The following is a 21,345-nucleotide window of genomic DNA, read 5'->3' as shown; positions in this document are numbered from 1 at the left end:
ACGGAAGAGCTAGCCAATAGAAAAAGGAAACAAATGAAAAGCGATTGCGCATGTGCAAGAAATACAGCTGATTTTTTCCATAAGTTTTCGTAGAAGAACGTAAAGTTCTTCTGAGAAAATTGGTATTCATTTAAATTACTGTAATAAGAAGCCAGAACGCAGGGTGGATCAAAATTAGATGTACTAAACATTTAATACGAGATTATTATTGACAATAGAGGCTATATAGTTGAGTTTGAATTATATTAAGTGATCCCAACAAATCGAAATGTCGATTCAAAGTTGCAGTTCTTCTTGGCAGTCCAAAAGCTTTCGAATCCCATGATTGCAATGTTTCATAATATCAAATTTGAACAATGTATGCTATTTTTCCAGACATAGGGAGATCACTTTATCAAACTTAGGAGGCTTCAAAACGGATGAAACTCAAAATTGAAAATGTACACGATCTCCAGTACCTCATCTTACTGGTGCTGTATAAGAGTATAACAAATAAATTTCAATTCAATGTGATATTTAGCACAGCTCTGCTTGAAATATTTCTTATTTGTTTGCAGGAATTGAAGTCACTCAGTTAGCTGGCAGTTGATACACCGATTGTACGTACTTAATTTGTTTGAAACCTGTGAACCAAACAAACGAGGTCACATCTCAGAAAACATTTTTAAAAATGGCCGCACGAACTACGGGCCACTGTTATGGCTTTAGTTAAGAACCATTTACTAACCCAGACCTTTTTACATCGTTTCAAAATGTGTAAAGTTTTTTGATGCAATGTAATGCCTATTATTTTTTCTCAGACGGGCTTAAAGTCCTTGTTACCAATCAGATGTTGTGAATAGTAAACATAATTTACTACAAAATTCTTTGTATTAACCATTATAATACAAGGCTGAGACCGAGAATCGAACTCAGTACCAACCAAACTTGTTGGCTTTCAAGTCTCTTTTCTACCGCTTGGCTACCGTAGCGCCCAACTTGTTTATATTAATGCTCGCCTACTAGAATCTCTAGCGTTAGTGGAAAACAGAGATTTCAGCAAGCAGAGATAGATTTAAAGTTAGTTGTGTGAATGCTTACAGCTCTTCAAACCTCAAAGAAGCTCCTGTTTTAGGGCACCAATAGTACCCGAAACGTAGAGCTTCAATAACAGTTTTTTTTTAAAAATAAAAAAGAAGTATTTTTAGCGCCATTTCCTCTTGCTAAAAATAAATAATTTGTAGAGGGTGAAAATATAAATACAGAAGAAAATCACGGTAATTTCAACAGTAGAACGAGGGACGATTGTCTCCATAATTTATTAAAGGGGTTGTAACTACCGTTTGGTCAATAATATGGAGCTGTGGTGTTAGCATGCAAGTTAGTGTTGTGATTGGTTCTGTCTGCGTTGCATCTTAAATGTCAAGCACTTAGCAAAACTATCATTATTATATTGTTTATACTACTCGTTTTTTATCCTATGAGCTTTCACAATTATGATTGTACTAAGTCCCATAATGCGCATCATGAATTTGTAAAATAACTTTACTCATTATAATTCATGATTAATACGATTAGAAAGTTTTAGATATAAAAACATTTTAATTTTCATCATTACTGTTCTGAAAAAAAAATAAGCGACGTGAAATTCATAAGATAGCGCGCGCCCAAGCGATGAACCGGTTACCGACTTCCGGTAATTAATTTAGTTGTGTTAGCTGAACAGCACAAGGTCAGTGTTAAAAACTGTCTGCCGTTATTATTATGTAATGCTATTTATTTTTACAAATATTCATATCACAAAATTATTTTAATTATTTAACATAATAAATACATTTTCTGATACAATTTGGTTGGCATTTCTAATTTATCATATCTTACGCTTTTTTCGGAAAAATTGCTGTGGTTGATTACAATCGAAATGCGTTCTATTGTTCTCAAAACTTGTGAGTCAGAAGATTTTCGGTTCCCTTTAATTTAAATTTTCTATATTTTTCCTTTATTTTCTAATTAAAAAATGATTTATTTATTTTAATTAGATCGTATATATGTAAATTCTTCTCATTCCTGCAAGTATTCCTATATTTGTATTCTTTTTTTCTTTACATAGTCTGAAGAAGACAAAAAATGCAGAAACGACAGGTAAATCTTGAACTTTTCTTAAATTATGACCACTCTTCAATAACCAACAAATGGCTTAATTGCTTAGCGCTTTAGGTATTTATAGGTAATAAAACGGTACAAAAGATCGACAAATTTAAAACAATTTTGATTTTTTGTTAGTTTGTTTTTGTTTTTTTTTGGTACGAGTTTATTAACATCATGAAAGATAAAAGTAATGAATAGCGGACAAAAAGAAGAACCGCCTTGGACATCTGTCTGTATAATTTGGCGGGTGGGCTATTTAACGGTTATATTCCGTTTTTCTTTTACAACTGTTGCTAAAGTTTGTTTGATTTTAGTGTAGATACGTAGCAATTACTCTACAACAAAGCGAATGAGGTCAATTATAAAATATGGGCTTAAATATTCGAATGTGCGTGCACAGTGTACACAGGGTTATGCAAATATTTTGAATTTTTATACTGAACAAAATTCGGTAAAATATTTTTAAATGTTTATAAACAGATGACAAAACGAGTTTAAGAAGTGAGAATTTCGGAGGATTTTGAATTAAAGTTTTTTAGAAATTTTTTTGTAGTAAGTTTGTAAATTTGCTGAGAGCCACCAATTTAAGATCAATTATGTTAATATTATTTAACAAAAAGTTCTTACTCTATTAATAAATGAAAATATTCCGGACGTGAAGATTTCCGATTTTGTGTTTTCCAATCCCTTGAAGTTTAAAAAAGTGTTTTGAAAAAGCAGCTCTGAGAAATGGTGATAAGCTTTTTCCTAATGTCATCAGCAGCTTCATTACTAGTGGTATATTAATAGTAATTAAATGTGCAAATTCAAAATTAAGAAAAAAAATTATTGAACGAAATTACCACTTTGCGATGCGAATTTTGTGCATTTCCCTATTTTTCGCACCAAATAGTTTTTAGAAACCTTAATTAAGTAGATTATTAAGAAAAAGGGAAAGTCTGGCATCAAAAAGAGATTGGAAAGAGAAATTATTATGAGTATTTCATCAGGAATCTAATTTTTTTATGTAAAGTTTGATTTTTCCGGCACTTGAATCTTTAAAAAAAACCTGGGTCTTGGATAATTCAATTAATCAACTGAATTTTTCTTTTTTGTAGAGAAAAGTAAGGTTTTTCCTCTAGAATTCGCGTACCTGAGCAGCCATTAGTTGGTATTTAAACATATAAATTAAGTGACCCTTTCAAATTACAAAAATGAATTGATTATAGACAAAAATTAAATTATCTTCTTTCTTAACGAGTAAAAGGTATGACAATATTAAGTTAAAGATGAAAGCTGCATCTAATTAAAACTAAAGAAGTTACAATTAAGGCATATACGGAGGGGGGATGGAGAAAGTAAATAAATAAAATAAAAACCCTTACTAGGGTAAAGTTCTCTCCGGAAACATTCTGTTGGATTTAAATCAGACTTGAAGACGGTTTGTCGTAGGTCGCTATACACGGAGAGAATGTGCGTGTGTAGGAATGGGCCCCGATATTAAGGCAGCATTGAAGGAGACGACGCGCGGATGTGGGGCCAGATGTGCTTACAACCCAGCCGGTACTCGTTCGGCGGAAGTCTAGCGCATTTGTACAGGAAGTGGACCATTCCCTTCTCCTTGCTCTACACTCAGTTTCACCGGTGTATGTTGTCTCGTCTTGGTCTAGTGTTAAGAACGCCCCCGCTATACAAATAACTATTTCATTTGATTTTGTTTTTTTTGTGACAAATTTCAATTTAAGTATAAAAGCGTTGTTTCATTTTCCTCTTTGTTGATTCTTTCAATACGAGCTCTGTACAATAAATGGAATGAACCAATCCAAACATGACTCAGAGAATTGGTCAAACAATTCGATATCTATTCATCATAAACTTCGAACTATTTTCACTCACATCAATAATAAATACAAGTTTGTTTGGATATTCTCAATAATTTATTTTCTAATTAATACCATTAAATTAACCAAAATTTTCCTTGTTTTTAAAAAGGAAAAACAACTGTTCTGTAGTAAATGAATTTTAGAATTATTCAACAGTTTGTTCATTACACGAGGAAAATCATTTCATTTTTTCCTTAATGTTATTATTTCTTAGGCATCATTAAAATAATTGGGAAACTTTGTTTTATGAAGGACTCGCACAATCACACGTAAATAATTTGGACTATTTTAAAATTCTAAGATTATTTTTCTTAAAAATTGAATTGCGAATGTTCCCTACTAAGAGAATCAAGAAATGAACATAGCTTTCCAAGGGTTTTAGATTAATAAATTGAATCAATTTTGTCGGAACAAAGGTAATAGGTTTAGGTTTAAATAAGCTTAATGGCGAGTATATCAAACAGTTTGGATTTCAGTTACTGTCTCAGTTATTGGCTTTCCTTTAAATTGAATATTTCGTAAACATATGCAGAAGAAGATACAAATTTGAAGATACATTATGCCATGTTACGGAACTTTTAGATGATCGATTTGACAGAAATCTGATTCTAATAAGTACGACCAGGTTCCCAAAATACGAGTTATTTTCTTGTTTTTGAGATGCCTACATCCAATTTACATTTTCTTTTTTTTTTTTTTACGTAGGGAATATACGAGGGTCGTTTGAAAAGTCCGTGCAAAAATAAAAACTACTTAATTTTTTGGGGTAAACCTTTTTTATTATTCAACATAGTCTCCTTTTAGGCTTATACACTTCGTCCAACGCTGCTCTAGTTTGTTGATCCCTTCCGAATAATAGGATTTGTCCAAGTCTGAAAAATAGCCATTCGTTTCTGCAATCACCTCCTCGTTTGAATAAAATCTTTTTCCCGCCAGCCATTTCTTCATATTGGGGAGCAAATAGTAGTCCGAGGGAGCCAAGTCTGGAGAATAGGGGGGATGTGAAACGAGTTGGAACCCTATTTCCATTAATTTTGCGACCACAACTGCTGAGGTGTGAGCTGGTGCGTTGTCGTGATGGAAAAGGATTTTTTTGTGGGCCAATCGTGGGCGTTTTTCTTGCAGCTCGGTTTTCAAACGGTCCAATAACGATGAATAATATGCACCTGTAATAGTTTTACCCTTTTCCAGATAGTCGATGAGGATTATTCCTTGCGAATCCCAAAAGACAGTCGCCATAATCTTTCCGGCCGAAGGAACGGTCTACGCCTTTTTTGGCGCAGATTCCCCCTTGGTAACCCATTGTTTAGATTGTTCTTTGGTCTCAGGAGTGTAGTGATGTATCCATATTTCATCCACAGTGACGAAACGACGCTTAAAGTCCTGCGGATTCTTCTGGAATAGCTGCAAACCGTCCTTGCAACCCCACACGATTTCCTTTTTGGTCAAGCGTGAGCAATCGCGGCACCCATCTTGCGGATAGCTTTGTCATGTCCAAATGTTGATGCAAAATATTATGTACCCGTTCATTCGAGATGCCCACAGCACTAGCAATCTCACGCACCTTCACTCTTCTGTCATCCATCACCATATCATGGATTTTATCAATAATTTCTGGAGTAGTAACCTCAACAGGGCGTCCAGAACGTTCAGCGTCACTTTTGCCCATATGGCCACTCCGAAAATTTTGAAACCACTTATAAACTGTTCAAATCGAAGGTGCAGAGTCACCATAATGTTTATCAAGCTTCTCTTTAGTCTCCTGAGGCGTTTTGCCTTTCATAAAGTAGTGTTTAATCAACACACGAAATTCTTTTTCGTCCATTTTTTGAAAATCACTCGACTTCCTCGATTCAAACGAATGCCAGACACAAAGAAATAGACCGATCTGGCTGAAACTTGGTGTGTGTTCTTCCAAGAGTTGCTACTAACTAAACATAACCTCGATACGCGCTAGTGGTGCTATCTCTCTGACTTTGCACGGACTTTTCAAACGACCCTCGTATATACTAGAAGAGTAAACTGTAATTCCTAATATGACAGACTTTTGCAGAATTTTCGTATTAGGCGTCCAATAGCCGAACAATTCTGCAGGGTAATCGCCTCTAAAACAGACCGCAAAGCTAAGATGTATTGTGTTTCAAGATTCAATCCCCCAGTCCGGGCCTTTTTCTAATATTTTTTCTTTTCTAGTATAAAACATTTTATATTCAGTATAAATATTGTATTCAATAATGCATTATTGAGCGATCGATCTCACATGACGTAATTAATTTTAAAATGATGAATCACGCAGTTATTCGACAATATTCTAGTCTGATCAATAAATTCATATGAGAGTTAAATAAACTACCTTACACACCATTGCACACTAGTGTTTAGTTTTTGAAAGCGGGAATTGAAAAATTTGGGAGGAAAAAGCAGGCAATTTTATTTTAACCTAAACGATTGCAATTAAACTTTAAAACCTACAGAGTTACAGTAATCGCTTTAAATATTGATAAAGGTCAATAGAATAATGATGTAATAAATGCATAAACAACAATTATGGTGCCATAAGAATGGATTTGACAAAACGCGTTTCTGTTCACACTATAAGTGGCTTCTAGACATTCGATTAACTTACTGTAACTTTACTCAGCAGTCTAACACGAAGAGGAGGATGCTTTGTAGAAATTATAAAATTTACAGGGGGTTATTACTTGAGAGATATTGTTTCTAGGTGTAACTAAAATAGAGTTAGAGTCTATATTGAACAAGACAAAATGTCGCAAATGATAATTCTTTTCTCCTCCAACACCGTAATAACATCAATCTATCGGCTATTCTTGCGCGAGCAGCCCAGTACTCGCGGTAAGATAGAAATGGTTTCCAGCCAATGATGTGGCAGTGTCTTGCTTAGATAGTAGTACCTTATCAATCATAGATGTGGTTACTAGTCATCTAATCCGCATGACAACATGAACCGAACATGACGAGTACAAAATCTCGAAGTAGTGCAAGTGCTTCTGAGGTTAATCCTGCGGAAGCAAGCACCATTCCAACGGTTCTTGAAAGAAAGCCCGGGATCCTCTTTTTGTTCTTTCTAGCAAACTTTTCCATTTCTTTTCTGAAAACTTGTCATCTCTCCTATCCAACTTCTTACAAAACGGTGTCTTTATTAGTGGCTTTGACCGCTTTGACTCAAAAGCAAATTCAAGTGGTGAAAGTAATGAACCAGTTTAGCCAACTCATCGGCACTTTCATTTTCCTTTATACCACAATAATAATAAAGAAACATCCAAGATATTTATAAGGCAGTAAAAGGAAAATTAGAATAAATCCTAGAGATTTATAGAATGCCTTAAGAAGAATATTTAAAGGCTAAAATTCAAGGTAATCGAAAAAAGGTATTAAAAATCTCTTGCGAAAGATACCTAAAAATAGAGTACTATTACCTCGATGTTAGAATTACAAAATGTAAAACTTAGCGAAATAAACTTTACAAGTTTTACAAGAATACTGTAAATTACTATCAATTTTGTAACTCTTTAATTTAGATTATACCTAGCTATAACAAGAGACTTGAATGCGTCAAAGTGTCTGCAGTCGCTACTACGTAATAGGGAGAAACGTCATTACTTTCTTAAAATATCGATCTATCTGAATTACAAAAATATTGTTTTTTCCAGTGGAACTTAGAGAATGGAGGCCTAATCGAAGGAAATAAAACAAAAAATCTAATAAAAACTCAAAAACGCTTCTCAATCGACTTTCTCATATAATAGCAATACTTACTTATAAATGTAATTATGGTATCGGATTTTATTCAAGTTCAGTAGTTCTAAACTAACTGGATGTAGTTAGGTTACTACAAAAAATTCAGGTAATACGAGGAAGCTACTGGTAGCAAGCTGCTCGTCATGTGAATCGATCCCATAGAATATGGTTACAATTTGTAAAATAAAATTAGGTTCTTCAGGAACACCTTGATATTTTTGTTTTTGTTTTGATTGATGTTTTATAAAAGCAGTTGCATTCAAAACTTAACTAAAAAACAAAAACAAAATATCCTTGAAACATTTTCGAAATAAATTAAAAACTCATAAACTTGTTCTTGTCAATTTACATTTCCAGTTTTTTTTTAATTCTTCCAACAGATTTTCTTTAAATTTGGAGTGTTAAGACACGCTTTTAATTTTCCTTAATATTGTACAGCTTTTAAATTTGTACAGAACACCATGCTGCCAGTGTCCGATAATGGACATGTCTGCATCGAAAGAAAATTGCACTAAAAATATTTATGTGATGATGTGCCCGAAAAGAAAGAAAAACAGCAAACTGAAATGGCGCTTAAGGTGGGTCTCGTTTTAAAGTAGCATTACCCCTGTAAAACCTAACTCAATATTCTTGTGGTTCAATTAAGTGTGATTACTATTTATGTGGACAAATAGTAACCGAAAATAAAAGAAATCGCTGGATCAATTTTAGAGGATTAGCGTAAAACTGAAAAATTGCTTGAGTAAAATTTTACCGTTGACGGATTTTGGACGGAACCATAATCTCAAGAAGCCACACAGAAAGAATACAAAAAAGCTCCTTGGCTCACAGTTCAAAGAGATATTATAACAATGTGTATTCACAGATTTAAAAATTGGGCATCACGTTCTACAGAACAAGGCACTGGAATCACAAAAAAATAAACTAGCAAAACAGTTTGGCAGTAACAAGCGTAAATTTTGACGTCGCCGAACAACAGCCAGCAAGAATGCAATATTTCTGCACAAATACCATCTTTTTTGTTACCTCTATAATCAAGTTTGAAGAATGTTTAAATTTTGCTTTGAGGGGTGGCGAAAACATGTAAACTTTTAATTAAGAAACTAAATCAAAGAATTCACCGGAAAACCACAATTCTCGAGTTACAGCCTATTTCTCACAAGGTTTGCAAAGAAGGATCGGCAAGAAAGGAAAGCTTGGATCCTATCCAAGAGATGATCCTGCTAATTAGGATATCCAGAATTCACTAGCTTACCCAGTTATCTACTTCAGTCTCTCATCCCCTGATTAATTCGTTCTTTTTATTGCTGCTTAAAAAGTAAAAGAGATTTCTTACTTCCTTAATAAGCTCGATTAATAATGAAAGATAAAGGAATAATTGAACGTTTCACTAATAAGGGATTTTTGATTCTCAAAGCTGACACCTAGAATTCACTAACTACATTCCAGGCCGATTTCAATAATTTGCCAATCTCCTAAAACAATGTAGGTTTTCTCAGCGGCTTACATGGGATAAAAGTCAGAAGAACAAATTTTGAGAGAATTAACAATTATAACGCTTAAAAACACTTTTAAAGACTTAAAGATAGACTTGCCATGCGATCTACAAAAAGTAATATGTCCAACAAATAACGGATCCTAAACCTTACATTGAACATTTCTATTATTTATAACGCAATGAATTTTCAGTTCCTTACATATTGGGAGCTCAGCTTTTTGCTCTTTAAGCCCCTTTGAAGCTGTAAGTATATTCAAAAGAAATTATTAAATCCGTTTTGTTTAAAAAAAAAACATAGAAAACAATCTGCTGACAATAGCAAGAAGATTCTAAATATTATCCACGAGGAAAGTAAAAAAATTGAAAAAGTTAAAGCAATAATCTACAAGAAAGTTATGTTAGAGTGACAGAATATTGGACACATTTTCATATTAAAATTTAAATATCCTTTGGCGAATTTCCAAAACCTACAGGCTTTTCGAAAAAATTTAATTTTGTATTGAATGTTATACTAGTGGAGGATCAACAAAAGAAAAAGGAGACAGTTTTCTTGATAAAGCTCCTAAGAAGCCCTTCTCTGTAAGAGTAACAAACCATTAGGTATAATACATTTAATAAGTAAGTCGAATTAAAAAATGCTACATTTTATTCTAAAGAATATGAAATTTTTAAACTCGTTATTCGGCTAAAACGGTCCTTTAACTTCTAACCGGGACAATACCAGCTCGGAATATACAGGGTGACCAAAGTTATATGCTCCACCCACTTTTTTTTTTAACGGCGGGGAATTTCGAAAAAACAAAAATCACGTATTTAATCATTTTTAGTCTAGTTTATTTTCAGTGATTGACCCATTTTTTTAAACCCCTGTATCTCAAGATACAGCATCCAACTTTTGTTTTTCAAATGGAACGTTATATTTTTGTAGTATTTGAGCTCCTGAAAACAACAAAAAATTTTTTTTTAAATCGGTTAGGTTTTTCAAAAGTTATGGTAATTTAAAATATGAAAAACAAATTTCAGTTTACTGTCAAAATTACGTAATTTTTTTTAAAGAATCTATTCAAACTGGGCACAACGGATAGGCAAGCAATGACTCTGGACTCCCACGCTTTCCTTGTAGCAGCACTTATGGTGGCGAAGTCAAGATCTAGGCAGGCTAGAGTAATTCGACGTTTCAGATCATCGACTGAAGCCACGGGATTAAGGATACTTTACACTTTATTTTTTTAGGTATCCCCACAAAATATCGTCCATTGGTGTTAAGTCCGGAACCGGTGGTGGCCATTGGATGGGAAAATGAGTCCTTAAGCACTTTTAATGGAAATTTCTGTCCAGGTAACCTCGAACCACTCTCGCCGGGCAACCATCTTGTTGAAAATACATATCTAGCCGACGTTGTAGATTAACATCTTCAAACGGATCTGGAAAAATGTCTCTGAAAAAAAATTTGTATATCTTTCACCAGTTAAGTTCTCTCTGTAGAAGTATGGGCCGATTAGTTGATTTCCTATAACTCCAACCAAACGTTTGTAGAAAAAACAACCTGAACGTCGAATAACTCTAGCCTGCCTAGATCTTGACTTCGCCACCATAAGTGCTGCTACAAGGAAAGCATGGGAGTCCAGAGTCATTGCTTGCCTATCCGTTGGTTGTGCCCAGTTTGAATAGATTCTTTAAAAAAAATTACGTAATTTTGACAGTAAACTGAAATTTGTTTTTCATATTTTAAATACCCATAACTTTTGAAAAACCTAACCGATTTCAAAAAAATTTTTTTTGTTGTTTTCAGGAGCTCAAATACTACAAAAATATGCAACAAAAAATATAACGTTCCATTTGAAAAACAAAAGTTGGATGCTGTATCTCGAGATACAAGGGTTTAAAAAAATGGGTCAATCACTGAAAATAAACTAGATTAAAAATGATTAAATACGTGTTTTTTATTTTTTCGAAATTTCCCGCCGTTAAAAAAAAAAAGTGGGTGGAGCATATAACTCTGGTCACCCTGCATAACGGTTTTTGAATTTGGCAATAGTTGAACCAAAATATCATCAGCAGGAAAATGCGTACTTGCCCAAGTTAAAACGAATGTTCATCAAGGCCTTTGTGCTCTGTGTCACCAATTAATATTTATTTGTATTTAATGATTATTTAAAGGCTATATTTTTTCAACAATTAAATTCTTATGCAAGTCATAATGCAGATTCATAGGCAGAGTAGATGAAATGAAATTTCTAATGTTTTAAAAAGCGAACTTTAAAGATTTTTTAATTCCGATTCCGACAACATCTAATTTGAAATACACTTACATGATTTTTGTACATTGCATGACTGTTATAATTTAATTAAATCAGAAATTCATTTTACAGAAGCTTTTTTGCATTCTGGAATTTGGAAAATGAGAATCATAATTTGATTAAAACAATTAAGGATTGTTTCTGCTAGATAATTTATTTTACTTCTTCTTTTTTTTCGAGAACCCTAATTGATTTTCTATTAAATGAACTCTAATTTTGTAAAATCCCCTCAGTTGTAAGCAATACTCTTAAAATATATTTTGAATTCATTAATAAAACACTGTAGAATAAAACAAAGTATGATAGACAAATATTTGAAAGCCCAGCCAGATAGTAACAATTATTATTGGTTATACTAAATAGCCGGATATATCCAATAAAGCAGTTACTCCTAAAGCTAATGCATGCCGTTCTACCAGTTACTAAAAAGTATCGTCAGAAATACAGATTGTATATTTATACTATGTACGGATATAATATTCACAAGAGTTTTTATGAAAGAGACATTTTCTCGTATTTAATATATATATATATACAAAATCGTGGGTGAAGGGTTTTAGCGGTTTTGTATGGTGGTAAACGTAGGTAGCCCTTTTGGCTCACATCCAACACCACAGATAACCTTGGTTGGCCCTTATCCAACACATGCACACACAATCGCACCTACAAAATTCAACACATCAGCCGGTTTAATCTACCAATTTCCCTCGCTGCAACTTTTACTCACCACAATGATGTCCTCAGCCAGTTTTACTAAAAAAACCCACTCAGTCCCGTCTCTTTCAACAACCAATTGCCTAACTTTTCATTTCTCAAGCATTTGTTGTTAATCCTGAACGTTGCTTCTCTTCAGGAAACTAGCTCAGCGAAGAAAAACAGGGTTCGGCAATGTTCGTTTTATTTTACTTTTGTTTTTTTCTTCCCCTTCAAACCAGTTTCAACATAAATTCGACATTACTGGCTACTGGCGCAGGAAGGTCTGCTGGAATATTTTAACCAGTTACCAATAAAGCCTCCAGGACACACTGGAGATTTATGGCGTCGTTAATTGAATCGAATTCTTTGTGTAGATGGAAGAGGGGTTTGTGAATGAAATTGCGTTGTTAGAAAGCAAAGTGGAAGTTGCCGAATAGTTCCTGTGCAAGTACAGCGAATCGGAGCATGGATATGGATAGCGCATGCGCTCTATAAAGTGACGAGCTCTTCAGCAATAATGAAATCCCTTTGTTTTTTTTTCTAATAAGATTTTTTTTACAAGATTCAAGTTTTGTTTGTATCGTAGAAGAGGTATCGAAACCCTTGTTTATTGGAACCTTTATCGATTTGTTCAGAGCCACCGAAATTTATAGCCCCAGTCTTAATTTAATATTGAATGTTGAACATGGCGATGTTCGCTATTTTATTATGGAACATTCTAGAGTACATAGTCAAATCCAGACAAACTATAGTCAAAGTAGTTATCTACTTTAACTCTATTAGCCGACTGCCAACGCAAACATTCCCATAATCCTCACGTACACAAATTCGCAAATTACACGATACCTTCAGTAAATAGGACATTAACATTTTATTAAGAGGCAATAACAATTCTAAAACATATAAAATATAATAAAAAGCAATGTCTCAGAAAAAATTATAACTGCTCATTTTTAACATACATAATCATTGGAAAAATTAAATATAATGTAAATACAACTAAATATTGAAACATAGGATATCGTATGGAAAATAATAATGAAAAGTAGATGTACTATGCGGTATCAGGAAATTAAAGATTTCAATATAACACTGACGGAAAATTGTAAGCTATTTTCCTTCAGTATTGCAGTACTTCGTTAAGAGATTTTGTCCAAGATCTTAAAAAATATTTTTTAAAGATCCTCGGCATAATAAATTGGTAAATAAAATCAAACTTGCAGTTTCAAATCATCTTTAATTATTTTTAACTAGGTAGGCGTTTTGGTCCATCTTCAGATTCATCTTCAAATAGATACTTTGGTATTATTTTTCATTTTTACAAATTTATGTTTAAAAAAATAAAATCATAAAACTGACTTTGAGGTAACTAATTTTGTAGAAATTAATTCCAGGTTATTAAATTTGTTATTTAATGTTTATTTGTAGGTTGATAATCAAAAAACAGCCTGGAGCTTGTTTCGGCAACTTTTGGCAGAGTCAATTATGTGATTTTTTTTAAAAATATTTTTTTTTATATGGTACAAATAAACCAACATTTCTAAATGAAGATGGACCCAAGAAGGTCCAAAAACCTTATTACGTTGGTACCTCTTCTATTTTTTTGCTGATAGAACTGAAATGAACAACATCTGAACATTCCATTTCCCGCATTGAGATAATCCTACAAACAAACATTCTAATTTCGAAAACAAAAGCTTTCATACCACAAAGAACCACAAAAGAAAACCTAAAATGGAATTCTGTACTAAAAAACTAGAATTTCTCTTACGGGAATTAAGAAAACGTTAGAAACAAAAATGATTGGTTCTGCTGTGTTTTGAATTATCAAGGTTTGTTTGATTTTGTTTCTGAAAAACTATTGTATATAAATAAATTTGGTTTTGATTTTTTTTTAAATAAGTAGGTAATTAAACTATTAATAAACTGATAAGAATAAATAATATAACGGCAAAAAGAAAAACAAAACTGTTATTTTTCTTCCAGCGGAGGGAGACTAAACAGTTGTGGTGATGAGGGGGAGGTACCGAGGGTGGCTATGACTCACTCTTCTGGAGTATTGATCAGTTGAAGACAAGCCTTCATCCCTGCTAGTCACCAAGAGCCGTTGTGGTCCATGCCTGACCTGAACATCTTTCCCTCTCTAGTAACCATTTTGTATTCTAGTTTTTTGAATTTGCGTATTATTTAAGCTTCTATTTAGATTAGTTTATAAAATGAAGTACGGAAGTCCTAACTATACCGGAAGTAGATAATGAAGTAACTGCCTAGTAATACAGTCCTTCTGCTAGCAAAAATATCGGCTCAAACATATGTTATATTAAAGGCATTTCCTTCAGTTTTACCACCATTCGCGTTATAAATTATGAAAATAATGTTTTTATAAACTTTTCATCTACAACTTTTTAATAATATTTTTTAATTTATTTTTCATAAGCAGTAAAAAGGAAAATATTAAAACTAATTAAGGGAATATTAATTTAATTTTTAAAAGGGAAATTATTAAGTAAATCTGAATAAAAAAATGAAAAAGCCTGGCAAATAGTGAGCCTGAAGTAGCCGAAGAGTTCTTCTTGATATTAGGCCCAGCATCTCCCCAGTAGGATTGTTGATGGGATCATACATCTTGTAGATTGATCTTTATTAAAATATACCTTCTACAGAATAATTGCAGCCATTTGTAAACAAAAAATTTAATTAAAATTACTTTTATAGATTGACGTTTACGCAATCAGCTCCCAGTCAAGCCAATTTAAGAAAAGTACTATCCAAAGGTACAAATTAGCTGGTGGCTGAAACTAGATATAAAACTTGCTGCGACCAAGCTAAGAGTTAGTATTTCTTAGCTGGATGAATTTCCAAAAATTCAATTCTACGATAGGAAAAAGTATCATAAGTGGATTACATATGACAAATGTAATAATGAATGGCTGTTTAGTGCAAATGGCAATCAAGATGGATGAATAAAGCAGCTTATTTTTCAGTGAAACAATTGTAAAACCAATGATTATTTTTACCGAAGAAACAGATACTAAAGATGCAAGGTCTTAACTCGTCTTACTTCAGTTCTAAGAAACGGAAAGTCGCCACCTTTTCAGTTGTAACACAGTAGTAAAAAAGAGACTTTTAACCCTCTTAAATTCCAGAGACTTTTTAATGCTTCAATTTCAGTACTGCTGAAAAGTATTACCAATTATTTAGTACAAGCATGAAATTTGGGTTCTTCCGTGAGAGGTTAAACTCCTATAAATGAGGGCAAAAAAAAGTCAGGGGAATCCTTATAAATTAGCTGAACGATAATAGCAAGATTATATTTGAAAATATGGACTTTTTCTCGAGAGAAATTAGTTGTTAATAAAGATTCGAAAAATGAATATTAGTATAACTATTAACAAATTTTAAATGAAAAAAATGGATATACAAGATGTATGAGATGTTTGCTACATGATAAATGTGTCAAATATAATGTTAAGAAAACGTTTAGACAGTTTTTGGAATATAGTACAACATAATAACGCTCGTCTACAGAATGGTGGCTAGCGATCTTTAATTGGTTGAATATAAATGAATAAATAAAAACCGGATTTTTTTAATCAGATTTTGTTTTAATTGGATTAAGTTTTCATCACGTGAGTTTCATTCTCATGGATTCTGTGTCGAAGTTTCATCATTCTTTCTCAGTCAGCATAAGGGCTCTAACTGCACAACATCTATCTGATCGCTAACCACCACGTTTTATAACGTTACAAAAGAAGAAAAGGGAAATATCGATATGTTTCTTTCGAAGCTTCACTTTATGCTTACACAGAGCTCCTGATGTAAGCATAATTTTTTAAAGCTATTAAATAAAGAAAGGTTTTAATATTCCCACATAATATTTAAGAGGTACTTTTTTTTTTTTTTTTTTTGGGCGCATCAACTGCTGAGGTCATTAGCGCCCCTAGAGCTATGTTCTTTTCTCTTCTTTTATCCACTCGAGTTTAAGAGGTACTTCAAATAAATTTAAATTCTTTCGAATAACTTAAGTATGCTAAAATATAGATTTAAAAGTGCTGCTATTTGAAAGTCAACAGACACCATTAAAGAAAGTTTCGTTGATAATTAATGGGGAATTAAATTAATGTTAAATATGAAATTACCTTTTTCTCAGTGAGTTTCTCGCATCGTCTCATTTTGCATATCTGATGGCTCTTGTCATTTCTACAGGGCGCGCAATCACCACAATTGTCTTTTCTTTGACACCCAATGCACTCACCACACCGTTTGCGTTTCTTTTTCACCGGTTTATCAGAAAGTTCGTGCATATCGTCTTCTGATTGTAGATTTGGATTTTGATGGCACGCCAAAGGGCTCTTGAAACCGGCCGTACTCGATATGGCGGCCACCTGTCCAGAACTTTCTACACTAGAACTTCCAACACCGTCACTTTCATTCGAACTTTCCAAACTCGCGGCCCTAATTTTCCTTCTTTCCTTTTTCCTAGAGTCTAGATAACCACCTCTAGGTGAGTTCGCTTCTTCCATTTTAATTTCATGATGCTCATACGTTGGCTGCAGCTGTGTAACTATTAATGGTTCTGTTTTCACTACGGTAAGCAGGGTTGCTTGTTGTTGAGGCTGGAAACCACCTAATTGATGATACTGTTGGTGCGGTGGTCCTTGGAACAGATGGATATGCCTTTCGTCCAGCAATTGTTGTTGAATGCTAGGTATTTCCCTGGCTTGTACCGGAGCAGGCACTAACGGATATCCTCTAGGCGGCACAGTAGATAGAGTATGGAAACTAGGTAGGCCTGGATTAGTACTATTTGGCGATGGTGGAGCTGTTGTTAACGTGGTTAAAACTGCAGTTTCTCCATTTTGTTCTCCTGGAAAGCCAGTGAACTGTGATTGGAAGGAAGGTAACTTACTGGCCATGGGTGAACCAGGAAAATCTGGATGATCCTTGCTTTCCCAAGGCCTATATTGCGGTTGTGGTATCAACATGGGAAACCCATCACCGCGATCCAACAGTCTACCACTTAGGCCTTCACCGTAATAATCCCAGGATGAAATATCTAATAGACGAGAAGTGGCTAGAGCTTCTCCATCGGTATTCGCGGTCGTTGAGAGCCTAGTGGGTTCCGCCATCTCGGCTGGTACAAATGACGAGAAAGGCGGAAGCCCTGATTTGGGATCTTGGTCGGGCACGGTGGATGAGGGGGTATTTGGCGGCTGGGCGAAACTGCCGCCATAACCCCCTCCACCGTCCCCTGCGCCGCCTTCACTCATCAACCTCCGCCTCTCATCCTCTCCATCCGACCGCCACTAATTCTCCCCTGTGAACAAACAAGAAAAAAAACAATTTTATACAATAAATTTGTTTGCAATATTTTTACAAAAAAGGAAAAGAAAAAGTGCAACTGAGTTACGCAAGTAGACAAATATTAATTAATTATTCGAATGCTCCGTAGGAGGAAGTGTATCGTTCCAATCCAGTATAGGAAAGTAAAGTAATCGCCTATTTTTTCAGGCGGGGCTGAAAAACGACCAACTACCAACTGGGTGTCGTGGACGGAGGCGACTAGTACACGTACTTTACTATTTCTCATTTAACTATTAAATAAAATTCAAGGCCTCAGACCGGGAATCAAACCCAGTACCACAATACATATTAGCTCCGCAGGTCTCGCCTCTAACCGCTCGGCTACTGTGGCGCCTCCAATATAGTACCGTCGAACTATACTAGTATATGTACCGCCGAAGCGAGTACTGCTGTTCAGACTGTGTGAGGAAGAGGAGGAGACGGCTTCTCATCTGTTGTTCGATTGTATTGCAATCGAGCGGTTACGCTATGAAACTTTTGGAACATTGAGACCAAAGAAGATTGTAGCGTAAAAAGAACTAGTAGGGAAAGTCCTCAACCTTTTCAGAAGGGGAGGTTTTAACTACTAGACTCAAAAGGGGAAGGTACAATAAGCCTCTAGTGGCTGCGGTGCCGTGGGGCACAGGTCCCGTCCCGTTTTCTAATCTAATCTAGGGGAAGTGGACTAGCCACTTCTTCAGGGTACTTGGCGTTCCTGCGGGTATCCCAGCCTAACAACATGAACATGACCAACATATACTGTAACACCCCAATACATTTACACAGTACGCATAGGGCATGGTCATCTGTACAAGGAGGGGCTTATTAGCTCGGAACCGTTGTGCAGATTGTGTCAGGATGAGGAGGAAACGGCCTTTCACTGGCTGTTCGATTACGCTGCAATCGAGTGATTGCGCTATGAAACCTTTGGATCTTTGAGACCAAAGTAGATAGTAGAGCAAAAAGAACTAGTAGAGAAAGTCCTCCACCTCTTTAGTATGGGAAATTTCATCTACTAGATCCAAAGGGGAAAGACACAATAAACCTCTTTTGGCTACGGTGCCATCACCCCGATAATCTAATCTAATCTAATCTAAATATTCGAATTGGTATTGGTTTGATTGAGTTGTGCGGACAAATCTCATTGCCGCTACCTTTTGGTGCGAAATAGAGCAAGTTATTTGGATTATAACTGAAAACTGTTATTTTTGAAACAACTTAACTATTTCTGACTATAAAAAAACACAAGGTTCAATAAACAATATTCGAGAGGAATCACACAGATTTTTGTGAACAATAACAAAATAAAATAAAGTTTTCTGCTATTAATACCTATAAATTTTCTAAAACTACATGAGTTCAGCTGTAATGACTAAATTTAATAATAGTTACAGCAATAATTTTTAATTTCATATAATTATTCTATCATTTCTTGGATTATTTTCCGACAGATCTCGGGTTTTCAACCTCTTTCAGAGATTTGTTGATCAGGTTCGGCAAAAAAAGGCTGCTACACATCTTACAAAGCCGACTGGCACAAACAAAAGGAGTTGAAAACAAAAATTGTAAAATCTTTAAGTCTAACTATTTGCTCCAACCTAAAATAATAAATTTCTGAAGATAATTATAAATGGAGAGAATCGATAGGTCTCATAATTATGGAGAACATACTTGCCGTGACAGCTCAAGCCAACGGACATTATCTAGCAAAGCAAATCCAACCTCGTGGTCAAATGGTCTGTGGACATGTGTATGATATTATTTCAGTATAACAGAGGTAGTCTGGGCTTACTTCTCTTCTGTAAGAACCCCACGAACTCTGTCCACAGCCATGTGCCTGACACATGGGTGAAGCCGGCAAACACGAAGAAGAGTAGCCGCCTTGGTAGTTGAGCAGTTAGAAACGAGCCGGCAAAGCTAACGTGCATTGCAGAACTGGATTCGATGCCTGTTATATGCTATATTGGTAGTTGGACGTAAAGCCCGCACATAGAAATAGGCATTCCTTTACTTTTTTAAACTATTAAAATCAGCTTATAATAGAAACGTGAATATAATCATAAAATGATGTAAAAGATGGGTACAGCATGTGATTTCCATGGAGATATTTATATTATCAATCGATAGGTGATAATAAGAGAAAAAGGAAGTGGTGTAAATAAAAAGGAGACAAGCAAGGACGATAAAAATAAAAGATAGCTGATAGCTATTTGTAAGCAGAGGAAGATGTATTTGATGAGTTCGAGTGTGAAGACAGAGGTAAAGGTTGTGTACGGTTGGTGGAAGCAGGGTGTGCATGTGTACAAGGCGGAAGCGGCAGCAAGAGGAGTATTATGGCAACGTGCTTCTCTCTCGTAGTAGTAGTATTGGTGATGTTGCCATTGAGGGGATCGACCGCCTCCTCTAGCGGCGGCGGCGGTTGTTGCCACCGACCAGCATGTCGGCAGCACACACTGAGGGGCGGCTGCCACAACGTGGTGCGCACACCTTCCTTTCACTTTTCTCTCCCGCACAACAACAAGCCAGAGAGCGTGCCGAGAAATCCACGCGTTACCGCCCCCAGAGAGCTTCCTTTAAGATCTTGCTCCTTCTCTGCTCCTCTACACCTCCACAACACGTTAAGATAACCTACCCCACATTCACCTTTCAAATATTAACACCCACTAGCCTGAGCATGCCTGGCGTGTACAACAGGACTCGTGTGGCTACAAACCACGAGGGTATCGCAACCACAATGTAAACAATACTATTCTATATTCACTTTTTCACTTTTTATCTTCACGCCACTTTAGTAGCTTTCCTCTTTACAAAAATATAAGCGATACCAAAAATAAGGAGTAACAAGGCTATTATCTCATCCTAATCTTCTATAAGTGCTCAAATATTGAAACTGTTGATAGAGGAATCAATACAAAAATTAGGCAGAACAATAAGATATTCCTGATGGCGGATAAAATTTGCATTAAACCAATAATTAGAAAATAATTTGTTTTATAAAAATGATAAAACACTAACAAATACTCACCCCTTGTGAAAGTAAATATCCAAAATGATTAGGTAATTGCACAAAATATTTACAATAAACACACGCGTAATAAAGTAAAAAAGAACAACATAAAACTGAAATTGATTCGAATAAAAATATAAAAGGATATGAGAGCGGCACAATATTCTTAACCGACAACCAAGAGACATCTGAACGCTTTTTTTGTTTGGATTTTTCGCCAGCCGTTTTCTAGTTCGTAGCGGTGCCGTGAAGAGGTCGTTAGTGTTGTAGTGAGAGTGAGCTTGGTCGTTGTCGGAGAGAGTGGGGCTGCTATTGGACCACCTTGGGGAGGGGGCTATCTGGAGGGGCGGCACACACAAGGGCAGATGTTTAGACGTGCGACTGTGTTAGAGTGCAGCCCTCCGCCTAGCTAGGGGTTAGACGGCTAGGTGGTGGTAGTTGAAGATCGCTTCTGTTCGCCACACGTCGGCCCCGCTCTTATTTCATCCCTTCACAGTATTATAACTTCAGCATCCACTCTATTTATAATACCTATTTTCCCAAATAGCTACGCAAGATTCTCTATTCAACAAATTTTTACACTTCTTGCTGCTTTCATTCAGGATGTAACATTTTCCAGTATTGTTTTTTGTTTTATTAATCCCAACCAACTTGTCCACAATCTTTCCAAGTCCGAGTGATTGGACCTGGATGAGCTCCCACTGCCCAAGTAGTCCGCTAGATTGTCAGCACCAATCCCTGCTGCCTCTTCAA

The 21,345-nt window shown here is 35.2% G+C and overlaps 1 protein-coding gene across 1 annotated transcript in view; it reads right to left on the bottom strand.

Annotated features, from left to right (window-relative positions):
- The window catches only part of Tet (Ten-Eleven Translocation (TET) family protein), a 220,386-nt gene extending 199,549 nt beyond the window's left edge, over positions 1-20,837 (bottom strand). Inside the window, exons 1-2 of the mRNA XM_074133399.1 lie at positions 20,611-20,837; positions 16,382-17,559 (exon numbers count right to left, since the gene is read on the bottom strand). Coding sequence (XP_073989500.1) covers positions 16,382-17,512 — 1,131 coding nt within the window. The 5' untranslated portion in view covers positions 17,513-17,559; positions 20,611-20,837. The remainder of the gene's footprint in view (positions 1-16,381; positions 17,560-20,610) is intronic.
- Positions 20,838-21,345: the final 508 nt, after the last annotated feature.

The sequence above is a fragment of the Rhodnius prolixus genome, unplaced genomic scaffold, assembly GCF_049639745.1.
Source record: "Rhodnius prolixus isolate KJV_2025 unplaced genomic scaffold, Rpr scaffold_1, whole genome shotgun sequence".
Taxonomy (NCBI): domain Eukaryota; kingdom Metazoa; phylum Arthropoda; class Insecta; order Hemiptera; family Reduviidae; genus Rhodnius; species Rhodnius prolixus.
The sequence above is the reverse complement of the archived record's forward strand: the minus strand, read 5'-3'. Positions and strand labels throughout refer to the sequence as shown.